This window comes from Gymnogyps californianus, chromosome 4 (genome assembly GCF_018139145.2).
Source record: "Gymnogyps californianus isolate 813 chromosome 4, ASM1813914v2, whole genome shotgun sequence".
Lineage (NCBI taxonomy): Eukaryota > Metazoa > Chordata > Aves > Accipitriformes > Cathartidae > Gymnogyps > Gymnogyps californianus.
The window spans coordinates 57574097-57592673 of NC_059474.1; the positions used below are offsets into that span (position 1 = coordinate 57574097).

At 40.3% G+C, this 18577-nt stretch overlaps 1 protein-coding gene across 2 annotated transcripts in view; it reads right to left on the minus strand.

Annotated features, from left to right (window-relative positions):
* Positions 1-268: 268 nt before the first annotated feature.
* The window catches only part of PPA2 (inorganic pyrophosphatase 2), a 38611-nt gene continuing 20302 nt past the window's right edge, over positions 269-18577 (minus strand). Inside the window, exons 8-12 of one of the 2 annotated variants that reach the window (XM_050895544.1) lie at positions 11921-12048; positions 10040-10125; positions 8453-8522; positions 1315-1358; positions 269-272 (exon numbers count right to left, since the gene is read on the minus strand). In XM_050895544.1, coding sequence (XP_050751501.1) covers positions 269-272; positions 1315-1358; positions 8453-8522; positions 10040-10125; positions 11921-12048 — 332 coding nt within the window. The other variant, XM_050895545.1, reaches the window with a different exon arrangement.

Sequence of the window (18577 nt, forward strand, 5' to 3'; positions counted from 1 at the left end):
AGTTCTGAGATTCAGAAACAAACAAGCAAGCAAGTCCTCTTCTTCCCTCTGCTCCACCCTGCACAAAGACAGACATAGAAAGGAAACATTCATTTTATAATGTCAGTGTTTATTTACATGAGAGAAGGTTTACACAAGTTAAAAAGTTGTTTCAACAGGAACCCAACAATTAGTGCTTTTGTCTGTCTTCAAAAAAGGGGTAACTTTAAGATTTGATGATGCGGCTTCAGAACATTTTGACGATCACTTGGGGAAAAAGTGCCAGGAATCAACTAAAACAAAAAAAATACACATCAAGAATGACATTAGTTCTATACAACTAGCCAGACCCAAACACTTGAAAAAGCAACATTCTGCCCTTTCAGCTACCTCCCCTCCCATAACAATACTTCTGGGTGAGCTCTATCGCCAGCCTATGTAAAGCATGGACTCAAAATAATATCTGTTCACTTTAACAGTTGCAGGATTGTTTCAGCCAAACATGTTAAAACATTGACGTGACCATCCCTGGAAAACATCAAAGATCATGCAGATTATGTTCAGTTGTCTGTCAGAGGTCTGAGATGTAATACTTCAGTAAATAAATGCAATTTATTGGCATGCCATATAAGGGCAAATGGAATGCAACTTGCTTTCCCATGACATGGACTACACAGATGTTACTTTGCAAACAATCTGGAATTCGACTCATGACTAAGTTTCTCTTAGTGTTTCTGTAACTCCCTCCATCTCAAAAAGCACGTCTTCTCTATATTTCCTGCCAGTAGAAAAATCTCTTTTTTTTAAAAAAGTAGTTAACAAAAATGAAAATGTAGGATGCATTCTTATTTCTTGACAAAAAACACATGTTCTGTTAACATGAAAAACAGTCATAACAGTGAAAGAGAGAATTTTGTCTTTAGAACTTACACTTGAAAATTAAGTATGGTTATGTCACTTTTAGGAAAAGGGGCTATTTATTTGATTAGGTAGCTACTGTGAGGAATGACAAAAACTAAGGTAAAGCAACCTTTCTCCTTTAAAAAGGATAAATGTCATGCATTTGCCTTCCACGATCAGTGACAGAAAAATTTAGTCTTCTCATCTTTTTATGTGGACTACACTTTCACTCATGATCAAAAGTAATCTGCTCCCACAAACCACCCATGAATTTCTGCCTATGTTCTATTTAACAGGGAACAGGCATTACAATCTGACAGAATACAACTATTATCATTCTTATGTGCACAAAAACATCTTTTTTCAACACGACAGTTTTTATGTCAATTTTTAAAGCAAACAATTAAAGAAACCGCATGGCATTTGGGAAAAAACGTACCTTCTGGGGAAACAGAACCTCCATTCACAGGCACTGGTGCCTAAAAAAAAAAAAACAAACCCGAAAAACAACCCAACATATCAGTGTTTAGTTAAAGTTTCACAGGTAGCACCCAAACTCAAAGCTATTTTACTGCTGAAGTCAAGAGATATTAATAAAAACAGAACTTTCTGTTGCCCCCACAGGACAATGCTCTACCTTACGCTTTCCCTTTTTTTTTCCCCCCTGTAACTACTGTACAAATTTCTTGGTTGCTCATAAATGACAAAACAAACACACTAATAATGAGTGATAGATTAACATCTTACCTAATGTAAAGGGGATTTTCCTACTGTATTGTCTTTGAGGACAACAGGATTTGCTGTTTACATACTAAAGAGTAAAAATGCCTTCCCAATTACATTACTATACATGTTTCAGTATAAAGGTACACATGTGAATAGATATACACACACAATTTACATTACATATATGCAAACATTTTTAAATAGATGTGTAATTAAACTCTTTTATAACCACATTTTGACAGAGCAGGATTCAGTTCTGCAGAAAGTGAAAAATCATTTTAAAATGTAGGTCTGGAAGTCCAGGTCCATTTCAAGGCTGGATACACCACTATTCAATCGCAGTATTACACAGCGTGTCTTGTCCTGTTACTCAAAGGACAAAATTAAAGCCAGTTTTAACGCCAGCTGGAAGCAAGCTGCCTCACGATGAGGATGCTAGTTACTTGCATAGCAACAATCCTCCACTGCCCTTCCGTCAGCTCCTCACAAACAGACAAGTTTGCCAACTGACATAACGGATGGAAAAGAAGCAGAGAGCATCTCAGCACAAGGAATCCTGCCACGCTCACTCGCACACACAAATCAACTGCAAAAAACATGTGGATGTTGGCCTTTGCCATGACACAAGCCCACCCCAACTACGCCTACCCAAGCAGATAACCCCAGGAGTAATCACTTAGGTGAACCATGCAAAAAAGAAACCACCTCAAAGGCAGGGTTTACAGCTGTTTGAAGCTTCAGGACAACAAAGCTGCTCAGTGACCACCCATGTCTTCCACACCAACAGGTGGAACTTCCTGACACTACTTGATGGCACGTGAAGGCATTAATGAAAACTTTGCAGTATCCTGCAGGCAGGCAAACTGACCCAGAAGCCACACAGCTGGGCTTAGCACAGTGCAGCACTCCGACTGAGCTGCACTGGTGTGAAATTCCCTTGCGAGCCTGCTTGCCTGCCTCCAAGCAGGCACAGTGCTCGATCCACTAAAGAGCAGGTCAAAGCCTGTGAGGAGGAAAGGGAAAAACAGTATTCTTTTTCCCACTTTACCCAGGATAATTATGTGCACAGGGGGGTTATGTGACTGGTCTGAAAGGATGTGTCAGTATGACAAACGCAATCCAGGTCTTAGAATCATAGCATGGTTTGGGTTGGAAGGGACCTTTAAAGGTCATCTAGTCCAACTCCCCTGCAGTGAGTAGGGACATCTTCAACTAGATCAGGTTGCTCAAAGCCCCATCCAACCTGACCTTGAATGTTTCCAGGGATGGGGCATCTACAACCTCTCTGGGCAACCTCTTCTAGTGTTTCACCACCTGCATTGTAAAAAATTTCTTCCTTTTATCTGGTATGAATCTACCCTCTTTCAGTTTAAGACCATTACCCCCTGTCCTATCGCTACAGGCCCTACTAAAAAGTTTGTCCCCATCTTTCTTATAAGCCCCTTCTAAGTACTGAAAGGCTGCAATAAGGTCTCCCCAGAGCCTTCTCTCCTCCAGGCTGAACGACCCCAACTCTCTCAGCCTGTCTTCATGGGAGAGGTCCATGTCTCTCTCCTGTACTGAGGACTCCAGAGCTGGACACAGTGATCCAGGTGGGGTCTCATGAGAGTGGAGTAGAGGGGCAGAATCACATCCCTCGACCTGCTGGCCACGCTTCTTTTGATGCAGCCCAGGATACGATTTGCTTTCTGGGCTGTGAGTGCACATTGCCAGCTCATGTCCAGTTTTTCATCCACCAATCACCCCAAGTCCTTCCCTGCAGGGCTGCTCTCAATCCTTCATCCCCCAGCCTGTATTGATACTGGGGGTTGCCCCAACCCAGGTGCAGGACCTTGCACTTGGCCTTGTTGAACCTCATGAGGTTCACATGGGCCCACTTCTCAAGCTTGTCCAGGTCCCTCTGGATGGCATCCCGTCCCTCAGGGCTGTCAACCGCACCACTCAGCTTGGTGTCATCTGCAAATCTGCTGAGGGTGCGCTTGATCCCACTATGTCATTGATGAAGATATTTAACAGCACTGGTCCCAGTACGGACCCGTGAGGGATACCACTCATCACTGATCTCCATCTGGACATTGAGCTGTTGACCACTACTCTCTGGATGTGAGCATCCAACCAATTCCTCATCCACCAAACAGTCCATCCATCAAATCCCTATCTCTCCAATTTAGAGAGAAAGATGTTGTGGGGGACCATGTCAAAGGCCTTACAGAAGCCCAGATAGATGACATCTGTAGCTCTTCCCTTGTCCACTGATATAGTCACTCCATCAGAGAAGGCTACTAGGTTGGTCAGCCAAGACTTGCCCTTGATGAAGCCATGCTGTCTGTCTCAAATCACCTCCCTGTCCTCCATGTGACTTAGCATAGCTTCTAGCAGGATCTGTTCCATGATCTTCCCAGGCACAGAGGCAAGGCTGACAGGTCAGTAGTTCCCAGGGTCCTACTTTTGACCCTTTTTAAAAATGGGTGCAATGTTTCCCTTTTTCCAGTCACCGGGGACTTCACCTGACTGCCATGACTTATCAAATATCATGGAGACTGGCTTGGCAACTACATCAGCCAATTCCCTCAGGACTCTGGGATGCATCTCATCAGGTCCCATAGACTTATGTACGTTCAGGTTCCTCAGGTGGTCATGAACCTGATCTTCTCTTACAGTGAGAGGGACTTTGCTCCCCCAGTCCCTGCCTTGAGGTCCATCCACTCAAGAGGTGTGGAAAGAAAGGTTGCCAGTGAAGACTGAGTTAAAAAAGTTGTTGAGTACCTCAGCGTTCTCCTTGGCCGTTGACACCAGTTTGCCAGTCGTGTTCATTGGGGGGGTACACTTTCTTTGACCTTCCTTTTCTGGCCAACATACCTATAGAAGCCCTTATTATTATTCTTTGGGTCTCTTGCCAAGTTCAGCTCCAGCCACACCTTGGCCTTCCTGACCCCATCCCTATATAAGCAGGCAACATCCCTATACTCTTCCCAGGATACCTGTCCCTGCTTCCAGTTTCTGTGCATTTCCTTCTTGCCCTTTATTTTGACCAGCAGGTCTTGACTCATCCACGCCAGTCTCTTGCTATCCTTTCCTGATTTCTTACACATGGTGATCAAGAGCTCTTGTGCTCTATGGAAAGCATCTTCCAGGCCTTAACACCAGACCATCCCCTCTCTTTCTAGTAAAACCAAAGCTTTATCTCATAAGGCAGGGAGAACCAGTGGCCACCATGTATAAGCAGGTGCCTGCCACTTCTGGGACAATTTCTCAGGAAGTCTGAGATAAGGACTCAGCACCTTCCCACCAGGAACAGATCAAAAACTCATCCCACTGAACCAGGAATCTCTTCACTACACAACCCTTTCATTTGGAACATCATTCAAAAAAACCAAACAAATAAATAAAATAATTAAAAAAAAAACCACACCAAAAAAAAGCACCCCCAACCCCAAAACAAGCAAACAACCCCCCCCCAAAAAAACCCAGAGCAAAAACCCCACCAATCTTTTGTTTCACAACTGGCCACTGAACAGAAAATTCTGTTTCTACTAAGTCCCAAATGGAAATGTCCTCACAGAAAACATGTAGGGAGAAAGGCAGTTAACAGACTTTCCTGATTAGATCTGAATTATTTGAAACACATTAGTAAGTATACAGATTCAAATTTTGTTGGAGATTTTTTAAATTATCAGGAAAAGCCAAATATTTTCCCCTGTAAGACATTGTTCTGCATTTTATCAAAAGAGACCTCATCTAGCAAAGCTTTCCTAGTTCACTTTCCAGTATTATAAGGGAAGAATTATGTGATAAGTCTGAGAAACACTGCTCTACTAACTATATATAGACTGTCTTGGAGATTTTCCAACTTGCAAAGTCCTCAGCAGCTTCTTCACAGAGCAAGTGAGCAAGCAGTTCTCAGGATTAATGTTAAACAAAGGTTTGGCTGTCCTGGTCAGTTTTACAGATGGCAACACTTAAAAGCCTGAAATAAACACTACATCTTAGCACTAACACATTCAGCTACAAAGCTCTATTCCTCCTGGGTTTAGTTTTCAACATATACTAACACTGGAGCTGAGAAAGAGATGAAACAATTTTCAGAGGCTAGAAAACACTAGAAATTTTCACCACCTAGTGTTAAAACTCAGTTGGGTTTGTAGTTGCAGGGGGCTGGTGTAATTTGGGCTGGTTCAAACATTCAGCATGCGTTCCCATATGCACAGATTATCTTCTGTCTCTTTGGGATTGACTGGACATGGCAACTTCACCAGCTGTAGAATCATTCCTAGTTTGCCACCACAACAGCTGACAGTACATATGCCCACCGTCTAGAAACTAACTCAGTGGAGTGGAAATTCCCCAACACACAAGCCATTCTAGTCCCACATCTGTAAAACAATGAAAGGTCAAATAATAGCACAATAAATCCTACTGAAATCAAAAGGACTATCTTGGGAACTACCCAATCAAAATCTATATGAAATTCTGATTAGTGCACACTTTGGTAAGCATTTTGTAAGGATTTGTTTGTTTTCCATTTGGTTCTTAGTTATAGTTCTCGTGCTCACCATAAAAATTGGTTCATAACACTACTGAGTGTTGCTTTTTGGTTTGGGGGTGGGGTGGGGTGGGTGGTGTTTGGGTTTTTTGAGAACTCAATATACCTGATTTAAGGCAATTACCACGCACTCAGAAATTCCGTTATTGGAGTCTGACCCAGGAAACAGAATTGTACGGAACCAGCTCTCACTGCACAAGTAGCTCAGAAATTTTGCAGTAGCTGAAATATGTTTCTCACTTTATTTGCATACAAAATGTCTACCTCAGCTTTCATTCTTCTGTTTTTATCCAGAAGTTAATAGATGGACATAAATTAGAAGAAAATGTATCTGCTTTTAGTTTAAAAAAAACAAAAACCACCAAAAAACCCCCCAGACAGGCACAGGCAGCTTGCATTTAAAATTACCACAGCCATTAAAATTCTGCAGCAAACACTCACGTACTTTCACTTCAGTTTGAAAGAGATGAATGCCTGACAACCAAAGTGGGCAGTGTAGCGTACTAGACAAAATATACCTGCTTAAAATGTGCAAGTCAACCTCCCTGCTTATATTTAGAGTTTGACTGTCCACCATTCATATTTCAAGAGCATTTTACTTTTTTTTAGTTATCGTAGATTGGAAATTGCATGCATCTTTTCCCTGTATGAAAAGTACGAGGAGACAGTACCCTACAAAGACACAATTAAAATACTTAGACTAACTGAAACAGGATGATGGAAAGGAGTATGTGATGACAACTTCACAAAAACAGTATCACTTAAAGAAAATAACGTGAGGCACAAAAAAGCCAGGAAATGATAATATTTGATAAAAAGGCAAGCACTCATAATAAAAAAAAAACACACTAAAGTTTGATACAAGGTACCTATTTTATGAACTGGTTTTACTAACCTGCCCCCCAAAAAACAGGAAAAATTTTGATTCGTTATTAAGAGACAAAATAATGGATACTGCTGATTTAAACAGATAATTATTTACCCTACATGCTTCAAAGTACAAACAGCACAGAACACAAAAGGAAATATTCCTTTGCAGGTTTGTCACCATCCAAATACATTTAAACTTGAAATTTTAGTTGCATTTAAACACTCACTAAAAGTTATTGTAAATTTGAAAGTATAGAGGACATAAATATTTGCTTATAGCTGTGACTGACATGTCTAAAAACATATCTGAATTCCAAAATGAGTTTTTTTTCGTTTAAAAAACTTACAGTTCCATTAATCAACATTCACAAGTGCAACCATAAAGGTTCTTTTAAAGAAGTGCTGAAAGCAAGAGACCTGAATAGGAAAACCAGTTAGGTTTGACACTTCTTTATGACTTAAACCAACTTTTCTTTGCAACTGACAGTCTTACTTGCTTGTGGCAAAACACCACCCAGGACAACAGATTCTTACTAGAAATGCTGTTGGAATGTTAACTGCACAGACAGCGGATGGCATCTCCTTTGACACCTGAACTTGCATAATTACTGTCACTATTGGGGCAAAACACTGGCTGCCCATGCCATGTGCACATGTGCAAAATACCTGCCATGGTCATGTGGTCGTGAGCACAGGCTCAATCACAGCATATGTTAAAAAAAAAAAGTAATACTTGGAGGTACTTTTCTCCATGTAATTTCTGATAACTTTGCTTAATTTCTGGCATCCAAACTAGCATATTTTAAAATGGAAGAAGTTCTCCTCCACTAGCATTTGCACACAAAAGCATCAGACCTGCAGGACATTTTTCTTGCCTGAACAGGAAACCTGTATGTTTTAATTTTATGTTAATTTTCAGAATATGACAAGCATTCTTTAAGAAACATTCAAAAAAGCATCCCCCTCTCTTACAGCAATGCATTTAATTATGCAAGTAGACAAACAAAGGATCCCTTTAGTGATTAGGGACTACAGTCAGCTAGTCAATGAGTTCTAACACTGGGTGGTAACTCATGGCAACAGGGGAGACAGAGAAGACAGCAGGCTAGATACAAATAGCAGTCCATCTTGCTATTCAGGATCAGAAGAAACAGCACTGCAGAGAGAGAAAAAAACCAAAACAAAAAACCCCCACCAGAACAGTAATGAACCTGCCAGAAAGCACAATTGGACCACTGCAATGAAAGGTTTACATTATAATGCTTACATTTCCCCCACAACCTTTGTGCTCTTCCTTTTACTTTATGCCTTAAATTTTTGCTTAAGGTCCATTTCAGTTTAGCTACTCTATTTCAGTTTTGGAGCTCTGAATCTTCTTTTCCTATTAATCATTTAAAAAAAAGGGGTGTGGAAAAAAGTAAGTATTATCCTTACCGACTGCACAATCAATCGGGCATCCTCCTCACTGCAACAAAATGGGCTGCTACTCACCAGAACATTTGTGCTGAAAAATAAAATTAAAAACATGTTTTATGAATCAGTGGAAAAAAGACACACACAATTAAGTACCTACGGAAAAAACGACCTTCACACATAGAGCTCAGAAATGTGTACCTGCAAGAAATGAGGAAGTCAAAAAACACAAAGTAACCAGTAATGCTGGAAGGGAACAGGGGTGTGGAGGGGTGTTCTTTGTTTCTTTGGGTTTGAGGGGGTTTTTAGGCTATATGTTCTACATTAATGCAAGCAGTGCTCACACTCAGTGCTTCTGGCAGCTAACTTGGGAACAGTTCAGAGGACCACAGTTAAGAAACTAAATCCCCCCAAAAAGTCAGCAGAGATAAACTGGCACTTCCTGAAGGAGTTGAACACCACCTAGATGGCTAGCACAGATGGTGTGAATATCCCCGTCTCTTGTGCCTTGAAGGATGGCCAGATTCTGTGGCAGGTCACCCTTGGTTTGCAATAACCTGCCCACAGTATCTAACAAGAAGAAGGAAAAAACAGGTCAAAATTCCTCCCACCTAAAGCAGCAGATACCTGTACTGCTTCCAGAGAGCAGACGAACCCTGGGACCAAATACTTTGCAGAAATGTTTCCCTATGGATATATATCCTTTCACAACAAAAGTGAGTTTGGTCATGAGTTTTTAAGGTCCTACATAGTAAACGGCAAGAAGTTCGATTCCTCAAAGCAAAACTGCTATTATTTTTAATTTCATCAACATGAAGCTCAAAGTGCCTCTGAAATGATCAAGACCAAAATTTGAATATTATCCTACAGTATTCTTGCCATGCTAAAGTAGAACTACCAACCTGTCCAACTGCTAAGGTGTTCAATCAGCTCCAAGAAAGAAAGTCACATTTTCCCAATAAAGTAGAAGACAAGAGTGACTATCTGAGCACAGCTTCCCCCAAAGCCTTTGCCCTCTGGTTTAGCTACTGGCAATCTACAGCCCTTGGAAAGCGCCAGGCAAAGGTAGCTGCCTGCTCTTCAGGGCCTCTGGTGCCAGAACTGCCAACGCAAACCAGTCCAGAGAGCTTAATAAAGTCCATTTTCATTTAGATCAGGCCAAAGGCTAGTAAAGAACAATAATTTGGTTCTCTCATTCTACAGAACAACTAAAAAATATGGAATGCTAAGCTGCAAAAGAATTTTGCAACACAGCAATGCAATACTGAAGGACGGAATAAACAGTGACAAGACAATTTGCATGGGATACCGAGATTCTCCCAAAATGATCCTGAACAAACACTCTGGGGCCATTTCTCAAAAGTTGAAGTAATCTATGTCACTTTTATATAATCAATATATTTTTGGAACCACCTACCAGTAAATCATCGTCACACAAGGTGCAATTAGTCAATCATAGTCTATTATCAATTAATTATCAATCAAAACAATGAGTATTCCTGTCATCTCAAAGTAAAAAATTTAAGCAGTTCATGCGCAGCTGCCACATGTTGAATACCGCCAGTACTAGCACAATACAAAGAGGAAAAGACGTGACTGGATACTTACCACTTAATAGTACCTCCATCGGCTTTTTTATGAAGCAAAGCTTTCCAGTATTCATGAGTGGATTTAATAATTTCAACAGCAAAATCCTAGTTTACATCAAGGAAAAGTTTTATGAATTAAAATGTTATTAAGCAGAAAAAAAGCCACAGAACTAGTTTATTAAAGCATACTGTTTCATGTGTTATTTTAAGGGGCGTCCTTTGAGGCCTCATTAAATTTCTGGAAAATATAACACCCTTTTTATGAAAAGAAACAAACTTCACTATCTGTCAAATACACTCTCCCTCAGTCCACAGCCAGAAAACACTAAGGCTGCATGAAAAAAATTAAATCAGCACTAGATGCTAAGCAGACACCTACAGCTGTAGAAAACTGTACCAGGTCCTAAATGGGACAAAGTGTGTGAGCTATGACTCCTCTGTTACACGTGCACATCAGGGTCAGAGTTAAGGTTTCCCCTCTAGTGGCAAAATTTGCATTTACTTCATTAATTGCCCAATCATATACTTAAGCACTTGCAACAACGTAACATGTCAGCTGCTTAATAGTTGTTGTTTGTTTAAAACAAAAGTAATATTGGGGGCAGGGTGGAGATGAAAAAGCTTCAAAAAAATCAAGTCAAATAAGCCCTCAGTGTCCAGATGATGATATCTAGACTGGCTCGCAAAAAGCTGCCAACAGAACATTCACATTTCCTAACAAGGAGTGACTTGGCAAAATGCCACTGGAACATTGTGAACTTCACCAGAGCTGCTGGAGCACAGCCACAGCTGCCTCGCCACATCCTGGGACTCTACAAATGCTTGAGAATTATTCAAGTGCTCCAAACCAGCTATCTTGGGGCATTTAGTGCCTCAAGCCTGAACTCCAATGGCCTGACAGGGATATACTGTTAAACTGTCGCTACAGAGCAACACTCTGCTTTACAGAGCAGGAAAATCTCTAAGAGCAATTCCTGGGAGAACAGGGGAGAGATCAGGTTATCAAGCCTTACAACTCTACATTTGATTGATTTAAAAGACAAGTTTTAGTGCAGAGGGGAGTCAGGGCATCTCTTTAACCAGATAAAACATGTAAAGTTGCCTGTGCTGGTTAGAAGGCATTTTATAACTTTGATAGCACACTGCAAGGTTGAACTAGCTGACACATGGACATCATTCATTAGGAACCTGTGATTCTTTGCCAAAAATAGTCTACAGAGAGTGTGCAATACACAATTTGCAAAACACTTTTACTTAAATCACACCCAATTTCCTCTGGAAAAATCCAGGTATTTTCTTCAGCGAGGTCTATTCCCAGGTCCACCCTCCTTTCAAACACTGGCCATTTTTACTGTAGATAGTTTAAAACGTCATTTTTTCTAAAAAAGGGAAAAATATTTTTTCAGCCTTCAAGCCAAAAACAGTTCAAATGATTTTACATAGAATTACCAAGAAAAAGTATACCTTGAGCAAATACCAAATATGAAAAAATCTGCAACCCATTGTCTGTCTTAAACTGCATAGCCTTAAAAAAAAAGTCAGGAAAATTTATCAATCAGGACTGAAAAAATACCTGAAAAGACAATCTGTTCATTCCTCTGACAGGGAGAATGAAAATGCCGTGAAAAAAACCATACAAACACACAGATGTGTAAGTTTCATCAGGATTAGGACTGAATGTTTTTTTGCAGACTTCCTTTACTAACCTATGCATTTTTCCTGAATAAAATGGAAGACAGCAAACATTATTTATTCCTAGCCTAATAAATTGTATTTAAAGATACCTCAGTATAAAAATTCTTTTTGTTAAACCTCCTCCTTTACAATTCCAAAAATTCTAGGATGTATTAAAAAGGCCACATGACAGAACGATGCATCTTTAATTTTGGATTATCTTCACCTTGTCTTTAAATTCTCCATTAAAAGCAAACTGATTTTCCGGTTTACCATCAGGGACTTTATATAATCGGAACCAGTCAACCGTAGCCTCAAGGTAACCCGGTTTATGCTTCTTGACATCATCAATACCTGTAGGTTAAAAAGAAAAAAAAAAAAAAAAAAAAGGACGGGTCATTTTTACGCACAGTTTTTGTAACATTCGTTTTTTAAAGTCTCATAAAGGATCTGCAAGCAATTTGATTTCACTGAGCACTTTCAAAGCCATCAGGGAACTTCACTTTATTACATTAGTTGCCCATAGTTCATACCTTATGATTTCACAACCACACTAAACAGGTAAACGAGTTGCCTCCTGCCCTTCGTTAATTAAGACCCAAAGGGACAATGAATAAAAGGGCCATACTTGTGACAGGAGAGGAAGAAAATTCCACATTTATAGGCTTTCATCTCAGTAGGTACCTCTTGCAATACTTAGATTATTCAGTATTTTTTTTCCCCAGCAACTGCAGGGACTACAGGCATTTTTTGATAATGAAAGAATAGCTAGTAAAAACAATTTCAACACATGGATTTTTAAACCAGCACCTCAAAACAAAATATGGGCTCGACTTCTCAAAGTTATATTAAAGGCATGCCTTTGCTCACATTACTTCCAAATTCAGCCCATTAGATAGAAGACAGATACATGCCAGGAGCACTAAACACTAACTCTACTGATAACCCCGTGATATCTGCATACTCACAGTGATAAGCCAATTCTACCTTTACCTCTATAATCCCACCGTGCAAAGATGGAACAGGACACAAAGAGGAACACATGCCATTTGCAGGACACCCTTGGGAGGCAGACATGAACATTGCCACAGTGGGTACAGAGAGATTAAACAGTCACACAGTAATTCTGCTCGAGGGCTATACTGCTATAGCAAAGATGCAGTTCATGATCTTAAACGTTTACTTCTGCTGTGCATATCAAATTTTACCAGGTTGTCCTGTGAGACTACCATCACTCCTGTCACTTGCAATGAGGTGGTCCTATCAACCCCTTGGCAAAATAACTCTCTGGCAATATGTATATATGGAAAAGCCTTCAATACAATTTTAATTGATTTTCATACAATAAAGGATTTTGTCCTTTCTGGAAGTCAAGTACCTTTTGTAGCTGGTGTAATCCTTCTCTTTCCAACTATTTCCCTCCTACAGTCACTTCTGGTTGAAATGGGAGCTGACTTTTTATTGCTGTGCTTTGCATGCAGTCTTCCAGCTATTTCATAACCTCACTCTGCCCAGGCCACCTTCCATGGTGTTATTCTCCGTCTCTAGTGTTTTGCAAGTCACTTGCTCATTTCTCCCTTCCTGATTCCCTCTTGCTCTCTCTCCATACTGCTTGGCTACTTCATTCTCTTCTCCCATAGATATGCCTCACTCACTGACATCTCCTGGTTGGCAGTGATTCCTGATGGATACTATTCTCTCTATCCAGTCCTATAAAACAGATTTTCAGAGTTGCTTAGTCCACAGAATTGATAACTAGTCATGTGCTTTCCATCTTTAAGTGCCTAAATGTCTTTTTAAAATCTAGTCTGTGAACCTGAACAAAGACATTCAAGTATTTCTAAAGAGAACAGTAAGAGAAGGGAAAAAGTCTTGTGCTACAGACCACTCAATTCTCTGTAGACCACCAAGAGAGAGGACATGTGGATTGAACTGTGAGACCAAACCTATATGAGAAGATATGCTGAGTGTTCATAGGCATCTTATAGATGCCACTCCCAAATTCCACTGGATCACACACTACCCAAAGAATAAAACATAAAACTTTGAAGAACCCTATGTAAATTTTTGCTTCTGCATGCACTTAATAGGGCTACGTGTTTATGGACTCGAGTAAAACACATTTTGAACTTGGCTGCTGGCCATCTGCCTGCAGAAGATTAGGGAGTTTCATTGGCAGAATCCCAGAAAAAAGCAAGGGCACATAAGGCTGTGCTAGAGGCAGCTCTTCTAGCTGGAATACATGTTTAAGAGTACAAGAAGCCCTTCACTGGGGTGGGTGGGTGAGACCAACCAAGAAGGAATGATTTAGAAAAGGGTGGGGTCTTGGTTGGAGGCAGGATGCTTCACGTGGGCACTAATAAAACTGCAGCGCCAATTCAAATCCATTTCAGGACTCCAGTGTATCAGCCTGTTCTCTCCAAGCAAGGGAGCATTCCTACTCCCATCTTGATCCCTTGTCATCTCCGCCTCTTGTGAGGTTTGAACTCACAATTTCTAGTACTTGTTGAAGAGACAGTACCTCCTCAAGTCTGTAAAACAAACCAGGCTGCTGCAGCAATTTCCCTGGCTCCCAGCAGTGGATGAACTCCAGATCTCCATCTCCAGACACTACTTAAATTCAAGCATGCTTTCTCAGACTGCTGGTCCTTTTTTCTGGTTCCTGTTCCAGCAAACTTCTCTCCTAACTCTGCTTCTCCATTCCTCCTACTTGGTTATTTGCCTCCTACTCCCATAAAAACTGTTCATCAAAAGTGCTTTACTGTCTACTAACTGACACTTGGGCCCTTCCCCATCTGTTGTTCCTTATTTATAGGCTTAGTTTATATCTCTTTAAAGGACTCAAATATTAGAATAGGCTTTGGGGCAGGCTTTCATTACCTCCTTAAGACAGGGATGACCACCTTCATGGATAGAATCATCTCTCTGAATTTCACACTCTCTCTACTGGAAAATACCTTGCCTAGGTAAAATGACTACACAGGATCAGGCTACAGCATTATATGGCCCCTAAAGTGCTGGCTGCTGTATATTCTGTTTTTGAGAACTTAAGAAGGGGGACAGTGGTTGCTTTTATTTCCTTGGTTCCTTGCAAGTTATTCTCCTTCATCCCCATGCTTCACTTCACTATTCTTTATTATGAAGGGCAGCTACTGGGCACCAAATGAAGCTTAAATGGTTCAAGAAAAAAACCCAACCAAACCATCTGTATTATAATGGGAGTTGGTGGCAAGCAGCAGGAAAAAGTGCAACAGTGCAACAAAAAAAAAAAATCCTGTTGCTGTGGAGCCAGCACATAGCACAAAATATAAGGAAAACAGCAGCTCTTGCATCACTCAACAGCTACCTCTTCAGTTCACTAAAAGGCGCCGTAGAAAAGCTTAAAAGACAGCTTGTCCTCTGCTTTGAAATCCAAACAGCATCTTCAGGATATCAGGGGAAGAAGGAGAAAAATATACCCAGAAAACAGAAGAGTAAGCAAAGAAAGGTAAAAGAAAAGATCACAATAAGCAGTACAGTGATTTACTGCACTAATATCTATAGAAGCTAGCTGCATATTATGATTAAAAAAAAAAACAAAAACCTTAGATGTTTTTTCCACAGCAGACCCCGTCAGACACTTTTTTCTGACCCTGACTGCTTACCTTCCCTTAGAGCTACATACTCACGCTGATGTCAAAAGCGGCTGAGCAAGTACAGGAGTAGCAAGCATGTACTTGGCCTAATGTGGTTTCATCTCTGCAAGCAAGCCCTGCTCAGAGTGACAAGAGCAGAAAGGTCAGGCTCCTGCAGGTACACTATCAGCACGTACCCACTGGGCTCTAGGTGGTAATTTCTTTGTACTGCCTACATGCAACCATACGTCCCATTTTTCTGGGCACCAAAGTTAAGCACCAAGTGTTAAAAAGACATGGCTAATCACATTAAAGGTTGCAGTTTAGTCTCAATAAGGAAAATCTCTAGAGGTTGGCACAAACAACTGCTGCTAGCTCTCTGTCAAGGGAGTGAGCCAATGCAAACGCAGATCTCAATTCTATCTGGCTTTACAAAAGAGAGCAACAAAAGCATTTGTACAGAACTACCATTTTTAGTACAACAGATGCTGCTTCTTGCAAGCAAAGCTAAAACAACATGCTTGCAGCAAGCTTTCTAAACAAGGTCTGTGGGAAGAGAGGACATATGTTTTTAATAACATCTTATAAACATTTACAGGAAGCAGCAGCTACATTCCATATAAAGGCATTTGGTGTATTTTCTGCAGCATGGTATGAGGGGGTAGGAGGGGAGCCTCAATACAGATAATTAATTTCTTTATATTGAATGCTTACACAAATCCACAACAAAGGTTTTCAGGGCCTCTGCTGCTTCTCTGCATATAAATACACTCATATGCAAGGGTCTATAACAATATATGGTACAAAGTATGCAATATGCTTTGTTTTTGCCATTTAGGGCTTGATCACTTAACTCAAAAAGCCAATCTTGAGTTGCACGTTGGAAAAGAAGCATGGCAACATAGCACAGTTAACTACACCAGTGCCAGCAAATGGTAGCACAACAAAGCCGGTAGACATCACCAACTGCTGTTGAATATATCCAGGCATCTTTCTAGTGAGCAATAGCAAAAAACAGCTGCTAAGATTCCAGGCAGGTAAATCACCTCCAAAACGCCATCCAGCACACATGATTTGTCCAATTTGCTCAGGGAAGGTAAGATGACCTTTTGAGAGTCAGACTTTTCATAAGCTGCTTCAAACACACTTCCTGCTTCAACTGCCAGTGATTTTCAAAACCTCTTGTCCAACATGAAGATGCCATATAAATTTAGACTAAATTACAGCATGAAAATATCGCTCATCTTTTCTGAGTCCAACCTTGTAAAGCACATCAGATATGTATGTGAATTCCAATATATTAAATTCAATCCAAATTATGAGATAAGCAGACAAGCAGCCTTTCCACTCCAAGAATTTGCTGCTTCTCCTGGCTAGTATTTTATAAAAAACCAAATAAACAAAAAGCAGCAACAACAACAAAAAAGCAGCCAGGCCTACTACACCACCAAGATCTAGTGTTTCAGTGTGCAGGGAGCTTTTAGGCTCTTTCCCAGACTTGCTTGGTCTGAAGTTGCTTTGCTGGTCCACTACCTGCCTAGGAACTGCCTGAGCAGAAAGACAACACAGTGGTTTTCAGGTAGCCACAAAGACAGATCTTACTGAAATAGATAAAGCTGAAGATGTCCAGTTTTAGTCTAAAAAACTTTCTCATACAGATACCTGCATCTGACATACAGCTTGTATTTGGAGTGAGATTGTCCCCATGCCCACCAGTATTAAGTACTATAATTTCAAACAGATTACCTTCCAAAGTCAGTCCAAAAAGACACTAAGCCCCTGCTATTCCCACTGATGACACAGTTCCCACTTGAATAGGCGCTAAGCATTGCTTATCATTCCTGGATATTGTCACTATAAACTAGAGTTTCTCATTGCTCTGTGTGAAAGAGAGAGTTCTAGGCAGGGTTTCCAATTTAAACCAGTATTTATCAATAAATGCCTGCAGGACACAGTACAGTGGAGTGCTATGAATAAACAATGAGAATTGCTCAGAAGTTGGGACTGCTCAGTTTTAAGTTCTGTGAAGTCTCAGAAAAATCAATAGCACTTATGAGAATGATCACAATCCCAGAAGGAGAATATACAGAGTACCTGGGGTGTACTTAAAGCAGCAAGAGGAGTTAACACACTGCGCGGGCTCAGGATGGGGTTTGCAAGTAATCACCACTCTGGTGTCTCTGAATTATCTTTTCCAAATGTTCACTGGGGGCTGTGCACATACTGAGCTGAAAGCAAATGTGATGATTGTCAGTCCAATTCAAAGTGTTTAGCAAATGATACAAAAATGACTGGACAGACTTAGAAGGCAACACTTAGCCTCATCCTTCCCTAGGAGGCCACCACCGTAACACAGCAGCATGTCAATTATTGAGGGAGATACGAGTTTTATCTGTAGCTGCTATCCCTTTATGCTGAAATAATTAACATCTTTGGGGAGGGGGAAAAACAAGTATAAAAGGACATATTGTACTGCCTACTCCAACAGATTTGTTTGTTTTCAGACTGAAGAAGGATTGCTGTCAAACACTGCAAGCTAGTCATGTTTTATGAAAGCAGATGGGTTTTTTTTTTTTTCCTTTTTCTTTCCTTTTGTAAATCCTGGACTGCAACTCCAGCCCAAAGGGAAATCATATTGAACTGGATAAATATTTCTACATGTCTCTGAACCTCAGAAGGACAGCTCCCTTCTTGAAGTTTTGCACCTATTCTCTGATAAGAAAGGATGCACACAGGAATCAACTACAGACAATGGTTTGCTCTTTTTTTTTTTTTTTAAACAAGACTAAAACTTTTACTCTCCCCCCAAACAAAGTAAAGCTGTAACACAGCTGACACAAATCAGTTATTACCTGAAAAAACAAAACAAAATACAAGAGGGCTTTCAAATAGAGCTACTTAACCCAGTGGCATAAACTGTCCCAGCTTTGCCCCTACTTAGTGGACTCCTTTTAAGTTCTCTCACCCACTTTTCTGATTAAACTCTCTCAGAAATTGTTAAGTAAAAAAGGTAAGAGTTAAACAGAACAGTGTATAGAAATAAAGTGCTAATTACTTGTCTTTTAACTACTGACACTTATATCGCATGTCACTGCACATTATAGAGAGGTTTAAATTGATACTAATATTAACAGTAAACTATTACTTACTATTTCCTTAAGCTGAACTTCTTAATCTCTAACTGTCAAAGTAGTTAAAGAGTCATAAACACTATGCAGTAATTCATCTGCCCAATGATTTTAATCAGCATCAACTCAAGAGTTTCCTTT